The sequence below is a fragment of the Nerophis ophidion genome, linkage group LG02 (genome assembly GCF_033978795.1).
Source record: "Nerophis ophidion isolate RoL-2023_Sa linkage group LG02, RoL_Noph_v1.0, whole genome shotgun sequence".
Taxonomy (NCBI): Eukaryota; Metazoa; Chordata; class Actinopteri; order Syngnathiformes; family Syngnathidae; genus Nerophis; species Nerophis ophidion.
In genome coordinates, this window is record NC_084612.1 from 22,518,119 (window position 1) to 22,538,224 (window position 20,106).

A 20,106-nucleotide genomic window follows, 5' to 3' on the forward strand; every position below is an offset into this window, starting at 1 on the left:
TTTCTCTGTGTATGGCTGGGGACTTTTTCCCTTCATAGCTCTGACCTTGTCAGCAGTGAATAGATGGCTCTCCCACACAGTTCATCCTTCTGCACTTCTCGGACCCCGGCCCACACACACACACACACACACACACACACACACACACACACACACACACACACACACACACACATACATACACAGGATTGTACTCACAGCTTACCAAAAAGCCCCAAGTCCCTCTGACAGAGACAGAGATGCTGTGTTCCCGGGGTCAACATCATTGCTCTTCCCATAGTCTGCACGTTGCTACTATGTGTGATAGTGTGTTTGTGTTTGTGTGTGTGTTTTGTTGCTGTTGTATTTGTGGCAAGTGACATGTTTGTGCCAATTAATGTGTTCTATTTTTCTCTACTGTAATGTTCCAGTCTTTAGCAGACAAGGTTTTTGTTATGCAGTAATTCTGAATAGATGGACTTTTGTCTTATATTTGTTTCGGTATTATTTTTAAATTCTAGGTTATTATTATTGATATTTATTGTGTTCCAAATAGGGGTGAATAGTGGTCAGTAGTTGCCGTGCGTAAAATACAGGTTGCAGTTTAATATGGATACCGCTGAAATTATGCATGTTTATTGGAGCACTTGAGATTTTACCATGGGACAAAAATTGCAAATCTTGCATCAATTTTGATAAGGTTGTGAAATGTTTTTCTCACTTTTAAAAAGGCACTCATAAACATGTCATGTAGCAGGAGTGCGCATGTACTGTAGGGGCAAACTTTGGGCCCTTTTCCTGCCTAGGTATCCAACAAGACTTAATATCAATCAGTTTTGAATTGTCATATTTTGCTTAAAAAAAAAAGCAAAGTCATGATACTTCTCATTTTCCACTTAAGCCCTTTTGTCATTTTAAGTGTCCCCAATAACAAGTGATGTTATTAACATATAAAGTAGATCGATTCCTCTACCTCAGAGCTTTGGTCTGGTAAATAACATGCCTGCAAAGGGATCAATGTGATGTGAATAAAACTTGTTTAGGCCTTTTGTAACAAATTCACATTAAAAGTGTACATGTGTATTTAATTTGACATTGAACCATCTTTGTTTTGTCAGTGTCTACCCGTATTTGTTTAGTGGGGGAACCTGGGAAACCTTGATGTAAATTATGTCCTTTGCTCTTATTAGCTAACATAAGCATGCCGTCTACTGTAGCTCTTTGTCGTTCTTTAATGGAGTATGCCATCTCTTCCACCTTAGTGCCCAGGGGTCTTCAACTCTCCATTCAGGCTGGCTCCCCATGAGATGGAGTCACTACTGAGGCAGGTCAAGTACCAGGCCCCCACCCGGCTAGTCCCCAGGGAAAGCACTCATCTCACACCTACAAGCCTGATGACCCCCACTTTCGCCATGACTCCTGGATCCCCGAGGAGAAAAAGTCGAGCCTGTTGCTCCCCCGACCCCATACTTTCTCCCATCACGAACACCAAACAGGAGGTAACATAGTAAAAAAAATATATTTCAGCAGGAAAATATAGATTTACGGACACCAGAAGCAGTTGCGAAAAGTGCATCCATTGCCAAATTTAGCAGCTAGTGATAAACAATCTAAGAGAGGTTGATTTTCCTCTGCAGTCCTGTAGGGGGGTGCAATAAAATAAATGTATAGATTAGTTACATAGGTTATAACTGAGAAAAATGATACAGAGTGCTGAACAGATGAGCGAGTAATAGTTTTATTTAGTGTCATTTTAGTCATATGAGCCAATCAATTTCTTTCTTTTGTCCGATGGGGAATTGTACTTATTGAAGGTAGAGCTCCTTTAAAACTCCTTTTAAAGAAGAATTGCATCATTAAAGCATAGCACACAGCACTCTCAAGGGTTAATATAAAGAGACATTTAGTGTCTACGTTTGACTGAACATTGAATGTGAGTGTGAAGTTGTGTTACTCTCAAACATTTGCACATACAGACGTGTATATTAGAAAAAGGACTTTGAAAAGAAATTTTATGTTTCAATGTCATTTTGGTCAAACTTAGATTTGTTTGGTTTTGTAAAATATTTCCAATAGGAAATACTTATGATATAAATAATGTAGTTTGTACTATATAATTGGCATTTTAACTGGCATACACGTGTAAAAATACTATTAATTTTAAATACACGCTGCCTTAATTTCAAAGACAAAGATGGTATGTAAATGTGGGGCACATACCTTTTTTCTCTTTCATGCCATTTTTAAGCTTCTTAATTTTGTCACGTGTTAAATTCCCACGAACAGAAAACATAAAACACTTCAAATTATGAATCCTCATTTAGTGCGCTGTAAACCCAACCACAAGCTCCTATATAAAAGTGTCTGGTACAGTTGCACAATCCTAAGGTTTTGTGTGACTTTAATTCTGAATTTAGCTTAAATTACAAACACCAAAACCAGTGAAGTTGGCACGTTGTGTAAATCATAAATAAAAACACGATACAATGATTTGCAAATCCTTTTCAACTTATGTTCAATTGAAAACTCTGCAAAGACAAGACATTTTGTATATTTTTTTTTAGCAAATATTAGCTCATTTGAAATTTGGTGCATGCAACATGTTTAAAAAAACTGTCACGAGTGGCAAAAAAGACTTAGAAAGTTGAGGAATGCTAATCAAACACTTACTTAAAACATCCCACGGGGGAACAGGCTAATTGGGAACAGGTGGGTGCCATGATTAGGTAAAAAAGAAGCTTCCAATGAATGCTCAGCCATTCACAAACAAGGATGGAGCGAGGGTCACCACTTTGTGAACAAATGTGTGAGAAAATTGTCTTAACAGTTTAAGAACAACATTTCTCAACCAGCTATTGCAAGGAATTATCGGATTTCACCATTTACGGTGCGTAATATTATCAAAAGTTTCAGAAAATCTGAAGAAATCACTGCACGTAACATTGAATGCCAGTGACCTTCAACCCTCAGGCAGTACTGCGTCAAAAACTGACACCAGTGTGTAAAGGATATCACCACATGCGCTCAGGAACACTTATGAAAAACACTGTCAGTAACTACAGTTGGTCGCTATATCTGCAAGTGCAAGTTAAAACCTTACTATGCAAGGCCAAAGCCATTTATCAACAACACCCAGAAACACCGCCAGCCTCACTGGGCTTGAGCTCACCTAAAGTGGACTGATGCAAAGTGGAAAAGTGTTCTGTGGTCTGACCACATTTCAAATTGTTTTTGAAAACCGTGGACGTTGTGTTGTTCCGGACCGAAGAAGAAAAGAAACATCTGGATTTTTATAAGCGCAAAGTGTAGAAGCCAGCATCTGCGATGCTATGGAGGTGTATTAGTGCCTAAAGTACAGGTAACTTACACATCTGTGAAGGCACCATTAATGTTGAAAGGTCAAAGGTTTTGGAGCAACGTATGTTGCCATCCAAGCAACGTCTTTTTCATGGACGCCCCTGCTTATTTCAGTAAGACATTGCCAAGCCACATTCTGCACATTACAACAGCGTAGCTTTGTAGAAAAGAGTTTGGTTACTAGACTGGCCTGCCTGTAGTCCAGACCTGTCTCCCATTGAAAATGTGTGGCGCATTATGAAGCGTACAATACAACAACACGGACCCCGGACTGTTGAACAACTTTAGCTGTACATCAAGCAAGAATGGGAAAGAATTCCACCTGAAAAGCTTAAAAAAATGGTCTCCTTAGTTCTCAAATATTTACTGTGTGTTGTTAAAAGGAAAGACTATATAACACAGTGGTAAAAATGCCTCTGTGCCAACTGTTTTTCAATGTGTTGCTGCCTAAATTCTAAGTTAATGATTATTTGCCAAAAACAATGACGTTTCTCAGTTGGAACATTAAATATCTTGTCTTTGCAGTCTATTCAATTGAATACAATTAGAAAAGGATTTGCAAATCCTCATATTCTGTTTTTATTTACCACTTACTCAATGTGCCAACTTCACTGGTTTTGGGTTTTGTAGTTGTTTTATACCCAATCGTTGGTGATTGCCAAATTACCAAATAGAGGTTTGATAGTGACAACAGAAGTGGTGATCAGAATGCAAATGAAAACTATGGATGAGTAGTAGTCCCTGTGTCTTTCTTTCTTTTCTCTATCCCCTTTATGACTTCAAAACCAGTGTAAAAACTATCTGGTGGTGATGGATAAGGGTGGGAAGTGGTCAGGCCAGGCCACTGATTCCATGGTGATAGGAGCAAGGACAGGATTCCCCACACCCACCGCTTCCTCTGTCTTTCCCCCAACATTGATTTTTAGCAAACAAGGTCCAGAACATGTAACAGCTTTGTGATCTATGCCGTCTAACTGAGCAATTGGGCAGGTTACAAAATTAAACAACCGCGGCAGCAAAAATACTGCTATCAAGAACCGTGGCTGTAGGCAACCTACTGATGTCATATTTTAATCAACTTCACAATATGGCAGCAACTGAATGGGAAGTATCATGTGAAGACGGCATCCAGAAGATTTAGCTACCTCTGCATGAGCTCAAAATTTCTGGTTGCGTAACTCAGCTGTTGGTGTGAAACTAATATGTGTTAATTTCGTCTTAATGTTGTTTACAATGAACATCAGCAATTTGTTTCTGCTAGGAATTAAATTATTAACTGTGTGACAGACTCTCCCTGTCGTGCGGGTTCCATGGACCACCAAATAGGGACATTCTTGAGCACGGTTGTGACTTTGTTTATTTTTTCTTATAAAAACCTCAGTCCAGGTCGCTTTTCAGCTCCTCTTCTCCGCTCGCTCGTCGTCTGCCTGTGGCTCTCTTCCTCTCTCGCTCCGCGTCAGCTTCCCTCTGGCTCCTTCGAGTCTCTCCGCCTCTCTCCCAGATGTTCACAGCTGTCACCCTTTTAAGCAGTGCCAGAGGAAGACTATATTGTACCTGGGTGCGGAATCCATGCACCTGATCTTGACTGTGACGTTGCTCCCGGCGCGCCCCGCCTCGCTGTCCATGCCTCCGCGCCGCCATCTTGGGCCGGGCTCTGGCTTGCCCTGGCTCTCTCTCTCCACAAACTGGTTTTACTAAGCTATACAAAAAAGATCTCATTTGCTCCGTCGCAAAGACTGCACTGTGTTTCAATCATCCTTACTCGCCATAAACAGATATTATGCATTACTAAGTCACACCGGCAGTGCACTTGCATGTATGCACCTATCAAAAGACACTCTAGTATGCTGCATTAGCTTAAAAATGGCAGCAGGACAAAGCAGCACACTTTCCCCACCCTAAAAAAACTAAAGTCAGCAGTGTGGTAACATTTCAGATACTTCAAAAAATGACCAGGGAGTCACTGAAGACAATGGGTCACCCATTTGCAAAACCCGCCAAAATAGGTTTGCAGCTAAAAAGAATATTACATCCGCCTATATTTGCATGCCAAAGTGAAGGTAAAACATAAAAACCAAGGTAAATTATGTTAATGGACAGTTACTTGAATAAATAATTAAGTTGATAGGGTAAGTTGAATATAAACATGTCCCTTACATCCAATAGCATAGCATTGAGTCAGTTTATTGTAAACAAACAGCAACAGGTACTCCTGTCAAGGACTTCTTTTATGGACCATTTAACAATAGAGATTGTTTCTTTCTGTCTGTGTTGAATAAACAACAGGCATTGTAAGTTAATATAGTACGTGTAAAACACCAACAACCATCAAGAGTTTGAAAAATAGCAGCACTATACCTTGGGATCTAATTATGTGCATTCCAGTTATTTTTAACACATAAAATAGTTTAATGCAAATTAATAAATGGACATGGATGACAGTTGATGACAATACCACTTGGGTTTATTACCCAAGGGAGTAAGATTTTCCCCGGGATCAATGAAGTGAATTGTATTCTTATATTAGTAATAAATTATTTTATATATGTATAATTGATAATATTTATTGTTTATATTTTTTTCCGGTTATTATGTTATTACTTGATTACTATTGATTGATTCCCCGGGAAGAGCTGGACGAAGTGGCTGGGGAGAGGAGCGTCTGGGTTTCCCTGCTTAGGCTGCTGCCCCCGCGACCCGACCTCGGATAAGCAGAAGAAGATGAATGGATGGATGGATGATTGTTATTTTCAACAGTAATAAATAACACATCCGCATAGCTAAGGAATGTATATGTAATTGTATCACAGTTTTGGTAGTAAAATTAACCAATGCATAATAATCGTGAATCTGGTATTATTACTCAAACTATAATAGTACATTCAAAATGTGTAATCATTGCATCCCTAGTTGCTGCTTTGTTGTGTAATATGCTTGTTAATGAATAACCATGGGTTTTAAAGGAAGCTCTTTGAGGTGTAACAATTCGTTTTAACAACAATTCGATTTGACATTTCTGGTTACCGAAACAATTTAAATGATCTCTCTTTATTTTTTAGAAGGATTTGATCCGAAACAATTCAGTGAGATGAAATTGTTTAAGTAACCTTTCAGCAAAAAAAAGACAAATCAACCAGTGTGACTGTGAAACAAATACTGGATACTGGACATTAAAGGGCAAGTTTCCTATATTCTTGTAATTTCTTGGAAAATAATTATGTTGTACTATGGATACAAACAACCCAGTAAACAACAATTAATGGCCAAATACATTCAAATTGTATTTGACTAAAAAGTGCAGTCAACACAGAAAACCTTTGCTGTTGTCATTTTCAACATTCAAGCTATTTTTACTACAAACCCCATTTTCACATGAGTTGGGAAATTGTGTTAGATGTAAATATAAACAAAATACAATGATTTTCAAATCCTTTTCAACCCATATTCAATTGAATGCACCACAAAGACAAGATATTTGATGTTCAAACTCATAAACTTTGTTTTTTTTTCAAAAATAATAATTAACTTAGAATTTCATGGCTGCAACACGTGCCAACGTAGTTGGGAAAGGGCATGTCCACCACTGTGTTACATCACCTTTTCTTTTAACAACACTCAATAAACGTTTGGGAACTGAGGAAACTAATTGTTGAAGCTTTGAAAGTGGAATTCTTTACCATTCTTGTTTTATGTAGAGCTTCAGTTGTTCAACAATCCGGGGTCTTCGCTGTCGTATTTTACGCTTCATAATGCGCCACACATTTTCGATGGGGGACTGGTCTGGACTGCAGGCGAGCCAGAAAAGTACCCGCACTCTTTTTATTACGAAGCTACGCTGTTGTAACACGTGCTGAATAAGTAAGCGGGGGCGTCCATGAAAAAGATGGCGCTTAGATGGCAGTATATGTTGTTTCAAAACTTGTATGTACCTTTCAGCATTAATGGTGCCTTCACAGATGTGTTAGTTGCCCATGCCTTGGGCACTAATGCACCCCCATACAATCACAGATGCTGGCTTTTGAACTTTGTGTGGATAACAGTCTGGATGGTTTCGCTTCTCCTGTGGTCCGGATGACACAATGTCGAATATTTTCAAAAATTATTTGAAATGTGGACTTGTCAGACCACAGAACACTTTTCCACTTTGCATCAGTCCATCTTAGATGATCTCGGGCCCAGAGAAGCCGGCGGCGTTTCTGGATGTTGTTGATAAATGGCTTTCGCTTTCCATAGTAGAGCTTTAACTTGCACTTACAGATGTAGTGACCAACTGTATTTAGTGAAAGTGGTTTTCTGAAGTGTTCCTGAGCCCATATGGTCATATCCTTTAGATATTGATGTCGGTTTTTGATACAGTGTCGTCTTGGGGATCGAAGGTCACAGTCATTCAATGTTGGTTTCCGGCCATTCCGCTTACGTGGAGTGATTTCTCCAGATTCTCTGAACCTTTTGATGATATTACGGACTGCAGATGTTGAAATCCCTAAATTTTTTGCAATTGCACTTTGAGAAATGTTGTTCTTAAACTGTTTGACTATTTGCTCACGCAGTTGTGGACAAAGGGGTGTATCTCGCCCCATCCTTTCTTGTGAAAGACTGAGCATTTTTTGAGAAGCTGTTTTTTTACCCAATCATGGCACCCACCTGTTCCAATTAGCCTGCACACCTGTGGGATGTTCCAAATAAGTGTTTGATAAGCATTCCTAAACTTTATCAGTATTTATTATCACCTTTCCCAACTTCTTTGTCCATGTTGCTGGCATCAAATTCTAAAGTTAATGATTATTTGCAAAAAAAATTTTTTTTATCAGTTTGAACATCAAATATGTTTTGTATTTGTAGCATATTCAACTAAATATGGGTTGACAATGATTCGCAAATTATTGTATTCCGTTTATATTGACGTTGAACACAATTACCCAACTAATATGGAAACGGGGTATGTAAAAGTACATTAACCAAAATTTTAACAGTAGATTTTTCTGTTAAATCAAGTTTCCCAATCCGGCCATACGGTTTCTGTTCTTCGACCTGGCGTTGTCGATGACAGACAGTGTCCAAGGTGTAGGGAAGCATGTATGTCTCCTCATCCCTGTTGATGCTGTTGACCCCTCATTTCCTAACTTCGATAACACCCTTGATCCATCTCTTGTATTTATTCCTCATTAAATAACTTTTCCTTGTCTGCCAGTTGCATGTTGTGTGTCACACTTCATGTTGTGTTGTGGCTTGAAACTATTGTGTTGTCGTTTGTATTTTTTGTGGCTTTTGCAACCGTGCTGTAGCTGAAAGTTGTCGTGTTGTATTTCATGGTATTGTCTTGTGGCATTTGCTGTTGTTGAACCTTTCTTAGCCACCGTAGATTTCCGCCAATTTTGTTTTGATGACATCAAAGACAGGCGAAATAGACAAAACGTTTAATGTCATTATTAAAAGTGTTTAAGTTCATATAAAGGCTGCTGTTCTTAAATCCAATGTTTTCCTTTTTCTTGCATCGATAAAATCGATGGATTCGGTTTTAAAACGATCTTGGATAAATACCTATATTCCGGAAGGCAAACTTGCCGAGCACAGATTGATATACTTGAAATTTAGGAATGCAAATCATTTATTGATACATTGATCAATCGCTACACGCCTAGGACCTACCTATCTACATATTTCTTTCCACTACTCGAGCACTCCAAATCATTTTTCAAGTACAATAATTAAATAGCTGTCTATATTGAGTTTTCAAATTGCAGAAATAACAGCCTTTCTACAATTATTTTCTCCCTCCAATCAATCCCGTCCTCTTTAGGCAGGTTACTGTTGATACATAACCACTCACTCCTGTATATTTAGATTATGTTGACTTTATTTTTTTATTTTGTTAGTTCATTTAATATAATGTTTTATACATTTATTTGGCTGTAACTAGTTGTTTGAAATAAGTCTTGATTAAATTATTCATTCAAACTGTCCATCCATCCATCCAACTTCTTCCACTCATCTGAAGTCGGGTCACGGGGGCAGCAGCCTAAGCAAAGAAGCCCAGACTTCCCTCTCCCCAGTCACTTCGTCCAGCCACTCCTGGTAGATCCAGAGGCATTCCCAGGGCAGTTGGGAGACATTGTCTCCTTAACATGTCCTGACCTTTAAACTGTACATACAATATTTGTCTTTATTATACATTGTCACCACTCCTCTCATGTCGCTCATTTTCATTAGACCTGCTCCGATTTACTCTGTCCGGCTTTTTCTTTTTCCATCTTCACTCTTTCCCTTCTAGCTTCTCTCATGGTCTCAGTGTCACAGGAGGAGAGCTGAAGAGGATTGGCCTCTGCTTTTAGCTGTAAACCATCACCACCTGTGGGAGAGGGATCAGACAAAGACAGGGGCGGGAGTGAGGCTGAAGCAGAAAGAAACAGTGATCATTATCTGATACGTGTGCGTCTCTGTGGTTATTTCAGGTCCGGATCAGAGACCCTGGGGAGATGTGGGAGCAAGGCGTGTGTTTTCCTGAGCTGTCTTCGCATCTGCAGACCTCATACGGGTACCTGGAGGATCCACAGAATGAGATACGACTTCACAGTGGCACACTGTGAGTCACAAAAGTTAATTTTTCTATATGTATTGCAAATAATACTTGCAATATGAGGTTTTAGGTATTTTGAGTTGCGTGAAAAATTTGCATAACCGTTAAAAACGGAATTCTGCAAATATGTATTTGTTAATTAAAGCTAATCTTTTTACAACTAAACCCCTGCAGACAAACACATTAATCACAACATACAAACCAACTGGGTTGCTTAAGCTCCTAAAATTCCAAAGTTGGACCCCTTAGGTTGGACTGGCTTGAAATTTCTCACACAGCTCAATGTACTCTATTTTAGTATGTTCAATTCCTTAGGAAATTTAGGATACTAATTGGCCATTAGTCATTCATCAATTTGTCTAATGATTATAAACCTTTGAGAATATCTCAATTATGTGCATCGTCGCTTGACTTCCAAAGTATTGTTGGGTTGCAATCAACGTTCCTTTTAAGGTACGCACCTGTGCAATTGCAAATTTAGGCCGCGCACAAAATCGAATAAAACGATAAGCGCATAACAGTGTTAAAGTTAAAGTTAAAGTAGCAATGATTGTCACACACACAAAACTAGGTGTGGCGAAATTATTCTCCCCATTTGACCCATCACCCTTGATCACCCCCTGTGAGGTGAGGGGAGCAGTGGGCAGCAGCGGTGCCGCGCCCGGGAATCATTTATGGTGATTTAACATCCAATTCCAACCTAAATGCTGAGTGCCAAGCAGGGAGGTAATGGGTCCCATTTTTATAGTCTTTGGTATAACTCAGCCGGGATTTGCACTCACGACCTACCGATCTCAGGGCGGACACTGCACGTCTGCCGTCGCTCACATGTGTGCCACTGAATGCTCAAGGAGTTTTGGCGTTTGCTCACACATATGAAAAATTAGAGGGAAAAGTGGTTGCAATCACATGACCTAGAGACACATCCGGGCAATTACAGTTTTAGGGAGGTGGTCTAGAGTCCCATTAGGCTACTGTTTATTTATCTGAACTAGTGCAGATTTGGTCATATTTTAAATGGTTAAGAGACAAATATATACGCAATCATGAAAAATGTATTCAAATATTATTTAAGTGGATTTTTACACTCTTAAATAATATATTTTTAAAAAAAAATGATTTAAACAGTTTATCATGACCAAGAAGTTACTGCTTGCTACGACCTCACTTTGTTTGACACTCATGGTATTTAGAAAGGGCTTCACGGTGGGAGAGGGGTTAGTGCGTCTGCCTCACAATACGAAGGTCCTGTAGTCCTGGGTTCAAATCCAGGCTCGGGATCTTTCTGTGTGGAGTTTGCATGTTCTCCCCGTGAATGCGTGGGTTCCCTCCGGGTACTCCGGCTTCCTCCCACTTCCAAAGACATGCACCTGGGGATAGGTTGATTGGCAACACTAAATTGGCCCTAGTGTGTGAATGTGAGTGTGAATGTTGTCTATCTGTGTTGGCCCTGCGATGAGGTGGCGACCTGTCCAGGGTGTACCCCGCCTTCCGCCCGATTGTAGCTGAGATAGGCGCCAGCGCCCCCCGCGACCCCGAAAGGGAATAAGCGGTAGAAAATGGATGGATGGAGGGTATTTAGAAAGAAAAAAAAGATTAGACGCACATAATGTCTTTACATCTGAGGGGTCAATAAATTAAGCATTAATACGTGAAACACAAAGTTGGACTTATTCGTGTATCACTAAGTAACGTATTTGATTGACATAACAAGTGCCGTGCTGTTGTGATCGTGACGCTAATGAGAAAAAGTTTAAGTTTGTTTGAAGTTGTTTTCCTGCTACAAATATTAGTCTCATCTACAATTCATGTCTATAGTTTTTTTTATGGTGTTAAGTTCATATTCTGTCTCATTATTTAGCTATTGATGTCCCTGTTGTTCAGCAATGTTTGCAAGCGATATCAAAATTCAGTACATGTTGCTGAGCCTGTCAGATATTTTGTTTAATTATATCATTAAGGATATTTTCTTGACGCTAACAAATAACACCAAAGACGCTATGATGTGGTCATCCGTGTCAAATAAAGCACTTGGCTTTCTTGCACATCAACAACAAAAGCTTTTAGTTTCTGTTATGAAAATCGAGAAAGTAAATACGGTGGATTGAACCAACAATTACAATATTTATTACTCAGACTTAACATGACGTTAGTTTACTTGCACAACCAGGCTTTTGTAGTTATAGTTAGGCACATCAACCACGAAAGAACACAAACTAATGCATCTCCTGTCCTTTTCTTACGCTTAATTCTACTATCAAAGACCACTAATGTGGTAGAGAATAAACTCGATTGCATCACAGAAAGTTCTCAACAAATCAAATGTTAAAACAAACATTTTACAAAGTGATCCCACACCTGCATGGTCCGATTGTATTCCACAAGATGATAACAATTATATTTTTAAAAGCCATTTCCTTCGATCCAGTTTGGTTTTTTCCTTGACTTTATTACCTTTTTTGAGCCACTTCTTTCAGGACTCTATGAAAGCTCTTTCCTGTGGAGGTTAATTTGTGTCTTTATTACAAAAGGGTTTTTTTTTTACACTGAATTTATATGACTTATTGTTTTGCAGTTGAATTTTGTGAACTAAATTTTATTTACATCATATTAAGCTGACAATTTAATTCAAAACAATTTTATGTTTCAAAATTCAGTTTAAAAAATTCAGTACTGAAAAATGTAATTGTAAAAAATTCAGTGTAAAAACAAATCAGTGCTGAAAAATTTGCTTCTTCAAATTGCAAGACTCACTTCCAGTAATTCAAGACTGAAGCAATGCATCCTGTCACAGAACCAACCAATGAGGTGTCAAGTTTGAAGTCATGTAACACGGGTCTTGCAAAACAGCATACAAAAGTAGTTGACTGGGCTACCTTGGCCTAATACAACATAATTAACAATACAATTCGGCCCGCTGGATATTTTCAATCTACAGAAATGATTTCAATGGCTAGAATCATCCCTTTTGAGTGACATATGAAGCTCTGCTTCATGCAGACAAGGCACAAACAGAGTTGACGGGGCTTTTTTACGGAGTGCGTGTGTCAGATGCAACAAAGTTCTGCAGAACTTTATTGGATAAGTGGCTGTTTTTTACTCTTTGAATTCATGTTTTGCCATGTTTGTGGCATCGTTGTTGCTCTTGCTGGATTATAAAATATGTCGATCAAGGATGTGGACTGCAGTTGAAGAGCAACGTTAATAAATTCTCAATGTTCAGTGTTTTATTGTTAATAGTAGGGCTGGGCGATATGGCCTTTTATAAATATATTTCAATATTTTTAGGCCATGTCACGATACAAGATATATATCTCGATATTTTGCCGTAGCCTAGAATTAACACGTGTTGCATATAATCACACCAGTATGATGATTCTATGTATCTACATTAAAACATTATTTTTCCTACTGCATTAATATATGCTAATTTTAAACTTTTATGCAGAGAGGGAAATCACAACTAAGTCAATTTACCAAAAACTGTATTTATTAAAGTTATTAAGCAGTGGCACACACATTCATGTCATTTCCAAAACAGAAAGTGCAAGATTATCAGACATTTTAAAACAAGCTATTAGTGCACTTTTGTACATAATATCACTAAGACAACATATCAAAACAACACTTAAAAAAGTGCACTTTTTGTACAAAATGCCACTACAATAGTTTAAAACAAATAAAGTGCACTTTTTTGCATGATGTTACACAAGATATTTCAAATAAAAATTAGCTGTATAATAGGAAATCTAATAGTGTATGTCCTTCGCTATGTGATAGGTTACTGCGGACGTTATCTCATTCTGTTGTTGACTATTTTTTCATACGGTGATGATCTGGAAATGGTTGCTTCTGCATTTTGTGAGTGTGGCACCAAAAGGAGATCTTGACATGCAGAGTTTCAAGCACTCCTCATTCTCTAGCGGGTGACTTTGCAACTGTTGGATTTATTATGTGTATTTGTTATGTGTATATGTATTTATGGCGGGCTTGCTTGGGAATTTTAAGATGGGCGTGGCTACCACTGACTACTTAGGCAGCTTTTAAAACTGGTGTCATTGTTAGTTTGGTAAAATACAGGGGCTTCGTCACCGGCATACCCCACTGGTAATGTCCGCTTTTCTGGGTTAGATCAACTGTACTATTGTTTAAAATCCATGCTTGCTCGCTTCCTTTCTTTTTTGTTTGTTGTGTGTTCGCTAAGTCTGCGGCGCTTGTTGTGCGGCTGGCTGGCTGTTTGACAGCCAGAGCAAACACGCACTGTTTTAGCTTTTGAACGACATCGGCAAAATTATTAAGTTAAAGGGTACAACCACAGTAATGTGCAGATTGAAAACTGTTGTATTAGAGTGTTGTCACGTTGTGTGTGTGTGTCCGGCTGAATTTGAGTGATCGTAGGTTTATTCTTAGCTTTAGTTCGAAAATACAGGCACTTTACTTTCTTGTTTGGCTGATGGGATTTGTAGTTCTCTAATGTAGTTCCGCTTAAACGTGTAATGTGTGGCTCAAACAGAGCGCCTGTGTTTTATGTTTTGTTTTAGTATGCTTGTCCATGAATCATGGCGACATTATAAATGATTCTGATCACATTTAAAACATTATATGACATAAATTAATGGTGATAATAAAATGTAATGCTAAAATTAATAAGTTAGGATAAAATCACAGTGCTTGATAATATGTCTTATCATGGTTGACAACAATATGGTTCAGTTGATTAATTCATGTCTATTATTTACATTATGATGATTCAAAAATAGATACATTGTTTTGTTGTGTTCATGTATACTTTTAGGTTGTTTACTGCTGCTGCTATTACTACTGCTGCTGCTGCTATTACTACTGCTGCTGCTGCTGCTGCTATTGCTACTGCTGCTATTGCTGCTGCTGCTATTGCTGCTGTTACTATTGCTGCTGCTGCTATTGCTGCTGCTGCTATTGCTGCTGCTGCTATTGCTGCTGTTACTATTGCTGCTGCTGCTATTGCTGCTGCTGCTATTGCTGCTGTTGCTATTGCTGCTGATGCTATTGCTGCTGCTGCTATTGCTGCTGCTGCTGTTGCTACTGGTACTGCTACTGCAACTGTTGCTGCAATAGTACCAAATAAAACAAGCAAAAAGTGCACAGCGAGTAATTCCTTTCATGCTGAGTGACGACCCCTATTCAGAGGGCCAATACGGAAAAAACTGAACAGCAACTGATGCTACAAATTAGCAATTAGTGCTACTTTTTTAGCAACACTTTTTGCCGCATACTTGACATATTACGGTTGTCTGTTCAACATCTTCCTGCTTGAAGCCAAACCACCGCCAGACAATGGACCCCATGCTGTTTTTCTTGGGTTTTAATTATTCAATTGTTTACCATATTTGCACATTCTTTCTCTCGTATTACCACTCGCACCGCTCCACTAGCACCACAGCTAACATTAGCCAAGTCTCTACCTATCTGCTCCGCAAGAGTGTGTGACATTGCACGCTCGACAGCATGTAACAAGGTGCGCTTGTTTTATGTCACTGTGAAAAGCAGAGACAAGAAAGAGTGAGAACCACTTGTAGTGTAATGCTCGCAGCTAAAAGCAACTGCGTGAGAACGTATAACCAAATATCACGATATAGTTTTTCTATATCGCACAGAGACAAACCTGCAACATATCGAGTATATTCGATATATCGTTCAGCCCTAGTTCATATTTAATATTGTGAATCCCACATTTTATATTTGTATGTACATTCCAACCGTCAAATAATTCAGTAAAAAAACGAAAAAGACCATCTCAAAAACTGAATGAACTATAGTTGTTTTATACTGAAATAAATGTCAGAATGTACATAAAATGTAGAATGTGGGATTTACAATATAGCAACAATAAAACACTGTATATTGAGAATATATGAACGTTGCTCCTCTACTTCCCAGACTACGTCATCGGTCTCAGACTTGCCATTGCCCCGCCCCTCTGCCCCATCCCTCGCCTGCATGAAGCAAAGCTTCCTATGGTCATATTTGCCAACTTTGAGACCTTTGATTTCGGGAGGTGGGGGGCGTGGTTAAGAAGGGAGGAGTATATATAAGAAATACTTGACTTTCAGTGAATTCTAGCTATATATAAATGTATATATATCTATAGATATAGATATATATATATATATATATATATATTTCGGGAGGTGGGGTATGGGGGGCGTGGTTAAGAGGGGAGGAGTATATTTACAACTAGAATTCACCAAATTAAGTATTTCATATATATATATGAAATACTTGACTTTCAGTGAATTCTAGCTATATATATATATACATATATATATATATATATACATATATATATATATATATATATATATATATATATATAAAACAAATACTTCAATTTCAGTGTTCATTTATTTACACATATACACACACATAACACTCATCTACTCATTGTTGAGTTAAGGGTTGAATTGTCCATCCTTGTTTTATTCTCTGTCACTATTTTTCTAACCATGCTGAACACCCTCTCTGATGATGCATTGCTGTGTGGCACGCACAATAGGGCTTTCATCAGATGCACTTGAGTCTGGAATCTTCCATCGCTCCCTAGCATGGCCCAAAACCGGTCAATCTTTGCTTCCTGAGGTAGATCTTCACTGCCAAGCACTTGGTAGTCCACTACTTCTTCCTGGAGGCTATCCAGGTCCATTCGCAGCTGAGGCTTGGAACTTACAAGCGTATTTCTTCATCTTACTCGTAGTAGGCCTCGCCACGGCTGTATCTTCCTCGTTCTTTTGCTTCGTCTCATTGTTGTGTGCGCAGTTGTGCACTGCACTCTCTATAAGCTGTAGATGTTATTGTCTCATATGCATGTACAGTAGATGGCAGTATTTTCCTTTTTAAGAGTGTCACAACATTGCTGTTTACGGCAGACGAACGGCTTTACTGTAGACGAAAACGTGACTGCTGTTGTTGTGTGTTGTTACCGCGCTGGGAGGACGTTAATGAAACTGCCTAACAATAAACCCACATAAGAAATCAAGAACTCGCCCTCGATCATTCTACAGTTACAACGTCATAGGGCAGACAAGCTGTTTATATTGTGGGAAAGCGGACGTGAAAACAGGCTGTCCTCACTCAGGTCCGCGTGGACCGCGTGGCCTCCAGCTCCACCTGAATTTTGGGAGATTTTCGGGAGAAAATTTGTCCCTGGAGGTTTTTGGGAGAGGCGCTGAATTTCCGTAGTCTCCGAAAAAATCCGGGAGGGTTGACATGCACCTGGGGATAGGTTGATTGGCAACACTAAATTGGCCCTAGTGTGTGAATGTGAGTGTGAATGTTGTCTGTCTATCTGTGTTGGCCCTGCGATGAGGTGGCGACATGTCCAGGGTGTACCCTGCCTTCCGCCCAATTGTAGCTGAGATAGGCGCCAGCGCCCCCCGCGACCCCGAAAGGGAATAAGCGGTAGAAAATGGATGGATGGATGGGTTGGCAAGTGTGGTTACTGTAGTGTTTGGTTAATCTATTAATGACCAAAATGTGTCTTGTAAACAACACGTTTATGCTCAAAAATGTATTCGTCCATCCATGAGTTAATGTCTGTCTTCTTTGTTTAGTTTACCTGAACATCATGATCTAGCACCATCTGCTGGTCACATTGTGTATCACAGTCAGTTTAACTGCATATCATGACACATAGTAACTCGTATGTCACTCATATACGCACACTTTTAACTATTAGAATAATTTGTATAGTTTGAAAATATCCAGCGGGGCGCATTGAAGCGTTTATAATGTTGTATTATGCCCAGGTAGCACAGTTAACTGCTTTTTTATTCTGTTTTGCAAGACCCGTATAACGTGACGTAAACTTGACACCTCGTTGGCTGGTTCTAAGACAGGATCGATTGCTTTATTCGGCGTGGCGCAGTGGGAGAGTGGCCGTGCGCAACCCGAGGGTCACTGGTTCAAATCCCACCTAGAACCAACCTTGTCACGTCCGTTGTGTCCTGAGCAAGACACTTCACCCTTGCTCCTGATGGGTGCTTGTTGGCGCCTTGCATGGCAGCTCCCTCCATCAGTGTGTGAATGTGTGTGTGAATGGGTAAATGTGGAAGTGGTGTCAAAGCGCTTTGAGTACCTTGAAGGTAGAAAAGCGCTATACAAGTACAACCCATTTATCATTTATCAGAAAGGAGTCTTGCTTTTTGAAGCAGCAAATTTTTCGACACTAAATTTTTCAGCACTGAATTTTTTTCATACACTGATTTTCTTTTTACTATGAATTTTTATACACTGAATTTTAAAACACTGTTTTTCTTCTGAAATTGTCAACCTAATTTGACATAAAAAAAATTCACTTCCAAAAATTCAAACACAAAAAATTAGGTTACATAAATTTAGTATCAAAAAAGAAACTTTTGTCATGAAAATACAAATTAACCCCCGTATTTTTAACTCTTTGTTTGAATGACTGGAACCTCCAAGAACAGAACAGCAATATAACATTTTCTGCTCAAACTCTTCACTCACTCTCACTTATTTTAATGCTACGCTCAAGTTGTTTGATCATCAGGTCAATTAATCTGCCAAGAAGAAAAACGGAATTGTCATGTGAAACCCAGCTAAAAGGAGTGCTACAAATGTCAGTTCCTCAATGCAAAACAGAACCACAGACATATTTTTCATTTTTATACATTTGTGATCATGCTTTTGTATTCTATCTGATTGGATTGTGCTGGTCTGGTCAATTCTGTGGCCATGTGCAGATAAGTTAGTTAACACAAGAACTCTCTGTTTTTTAAACCCAAAAATATAAGGAGAACACCTTTGGCTGGCTTATGCGACTACTGGTGGTTTAACAGAAGATAATATTTTTTCGCTCTCTATATTTTTCATAATTACTGATTGTATGGAATAAAAATGGCTTGTCGGTTCAAGCCTGTGTCTCTCTCACGTACACACAGGCAGCAAGTACACTCGGAAAAAAGCAGTCCAAGAGAAGCAACTAACAATTTGCAGTCATGTTGTTACTGTACATTTAAAGATGGATAATGTTAATAGGTACACTTTGCTAAACTTCTATCATTAGCTGACCGCACATAAAGCTAATGTGTGTGTTACATACGAGCAAAGTTTATGTTGCCTTGTGCTAAAAGCCGGATTGGAAAGGTAGCGCCCTCTAGGCATCTGCGTAAAGGTTGCAACACATAATTATTATAAACCTAAAGGGTATAAAGACCTGGTGATTTTGATACTGCTTTAGCACACATTTCTTATTTCAGAGGCTTTTCCACGAAAAGAAATGGCATGCTTGTGTGTATGTAACAAGTGTAGCTGCAGTGTATTTGTGACTTTGTTAAACACTTGATTATAACCTCATTACTGCTCACGGGCTAATCTACTCAGTTGTGTGTGAAGCGCTCTTATTAACCCTCAGTTTGATCTTCCTCACGCTGTAATTTCTCTGGCAACAGAGCAAAACGCCAGCCACTTTTCTCGCCTCTGTACTATTATTTTGTATTTAGTACAGTTTCAAGCAAACAAGAAGCTGCACACACGAACAGAGATTTGTTTGGAATATATATTGAATATCTTTAAAAACCAGAGATTTGTTGTGATGGAACCAAACTTCATAGCTATGACCTTCACAGTTGCTTTGTGGAAAACGTACCTTTATTATACTAAAAAATAGAGATGTCCGATAATGGCTTCTTTGCCTATATTCCGATATTGGTGGGGGGTTTGGAGGGAATCCTTTTTTATTTTTTTTCTTTGTTATGAAAAAGGGACGTTTTTGTGGTTGGTGCACTAATTGTAAGTGTATATTGTGTTTTTATGTTGATTTAATAAAAATTAAAAAATTATTTATTTATTTTATTTCATTATAAACATTTTTTTATAAAAATGAATAACAAATTCTTCTGCGGCCCAGTACCAATCGGGTGGTTGGGGACCAATGTAACAAGGTTTTCCAAAATAAATCAACTCAAGTTATGGCAAAAAAACGCCAACATGGCACTGCCACATTTATTATTGAAGTCACAAAGTGCATTATTTTTTTTTAACAAGCCTCAAAACAGCAGCTTGGAATTTGGGGCATGCTCTCCCTGAGAGAGCATGAGGAGGTTGAGGTGGGCGGGGTTGGGGTGTTGAGATGTGACAGTGTGTGTCGGAGGTTGCGGAGGGGTGTATATTGTAGTGTCCGGAAGAGTTAGTGA

General features: G+C 38.9%; 1 protein-coding gene across 1 annotated transcript in view; it reads left to right on the top strand.

Moving 5' to 3' along the window:
- Positions 1 to 20,106, top strand: part of spata17 (spermatogenesis associated 17) — a 58,072-nt gene that overhangs the window by 37,570 nt on the left and 396 nt on the right. The window contains exons 7-9 of the mRNA XM_061875422.1: positions 1,242 to 1,478; positions 9,608 to 9,745; positions 9,789 to 9,919. Of these exons, the coding sequence (XP_061731406.1) occupies positions 1,242 to 1,478; positions 9,608 to 9,745; positions 9,789 to 9,919 (506 nt within the window). The remainder of the gene's footprint in view (positions 1 to 1,241; positions 1,479 to 9,607; positions 9,746 to 9,788; positions 9,920 to 20,106) is intronic.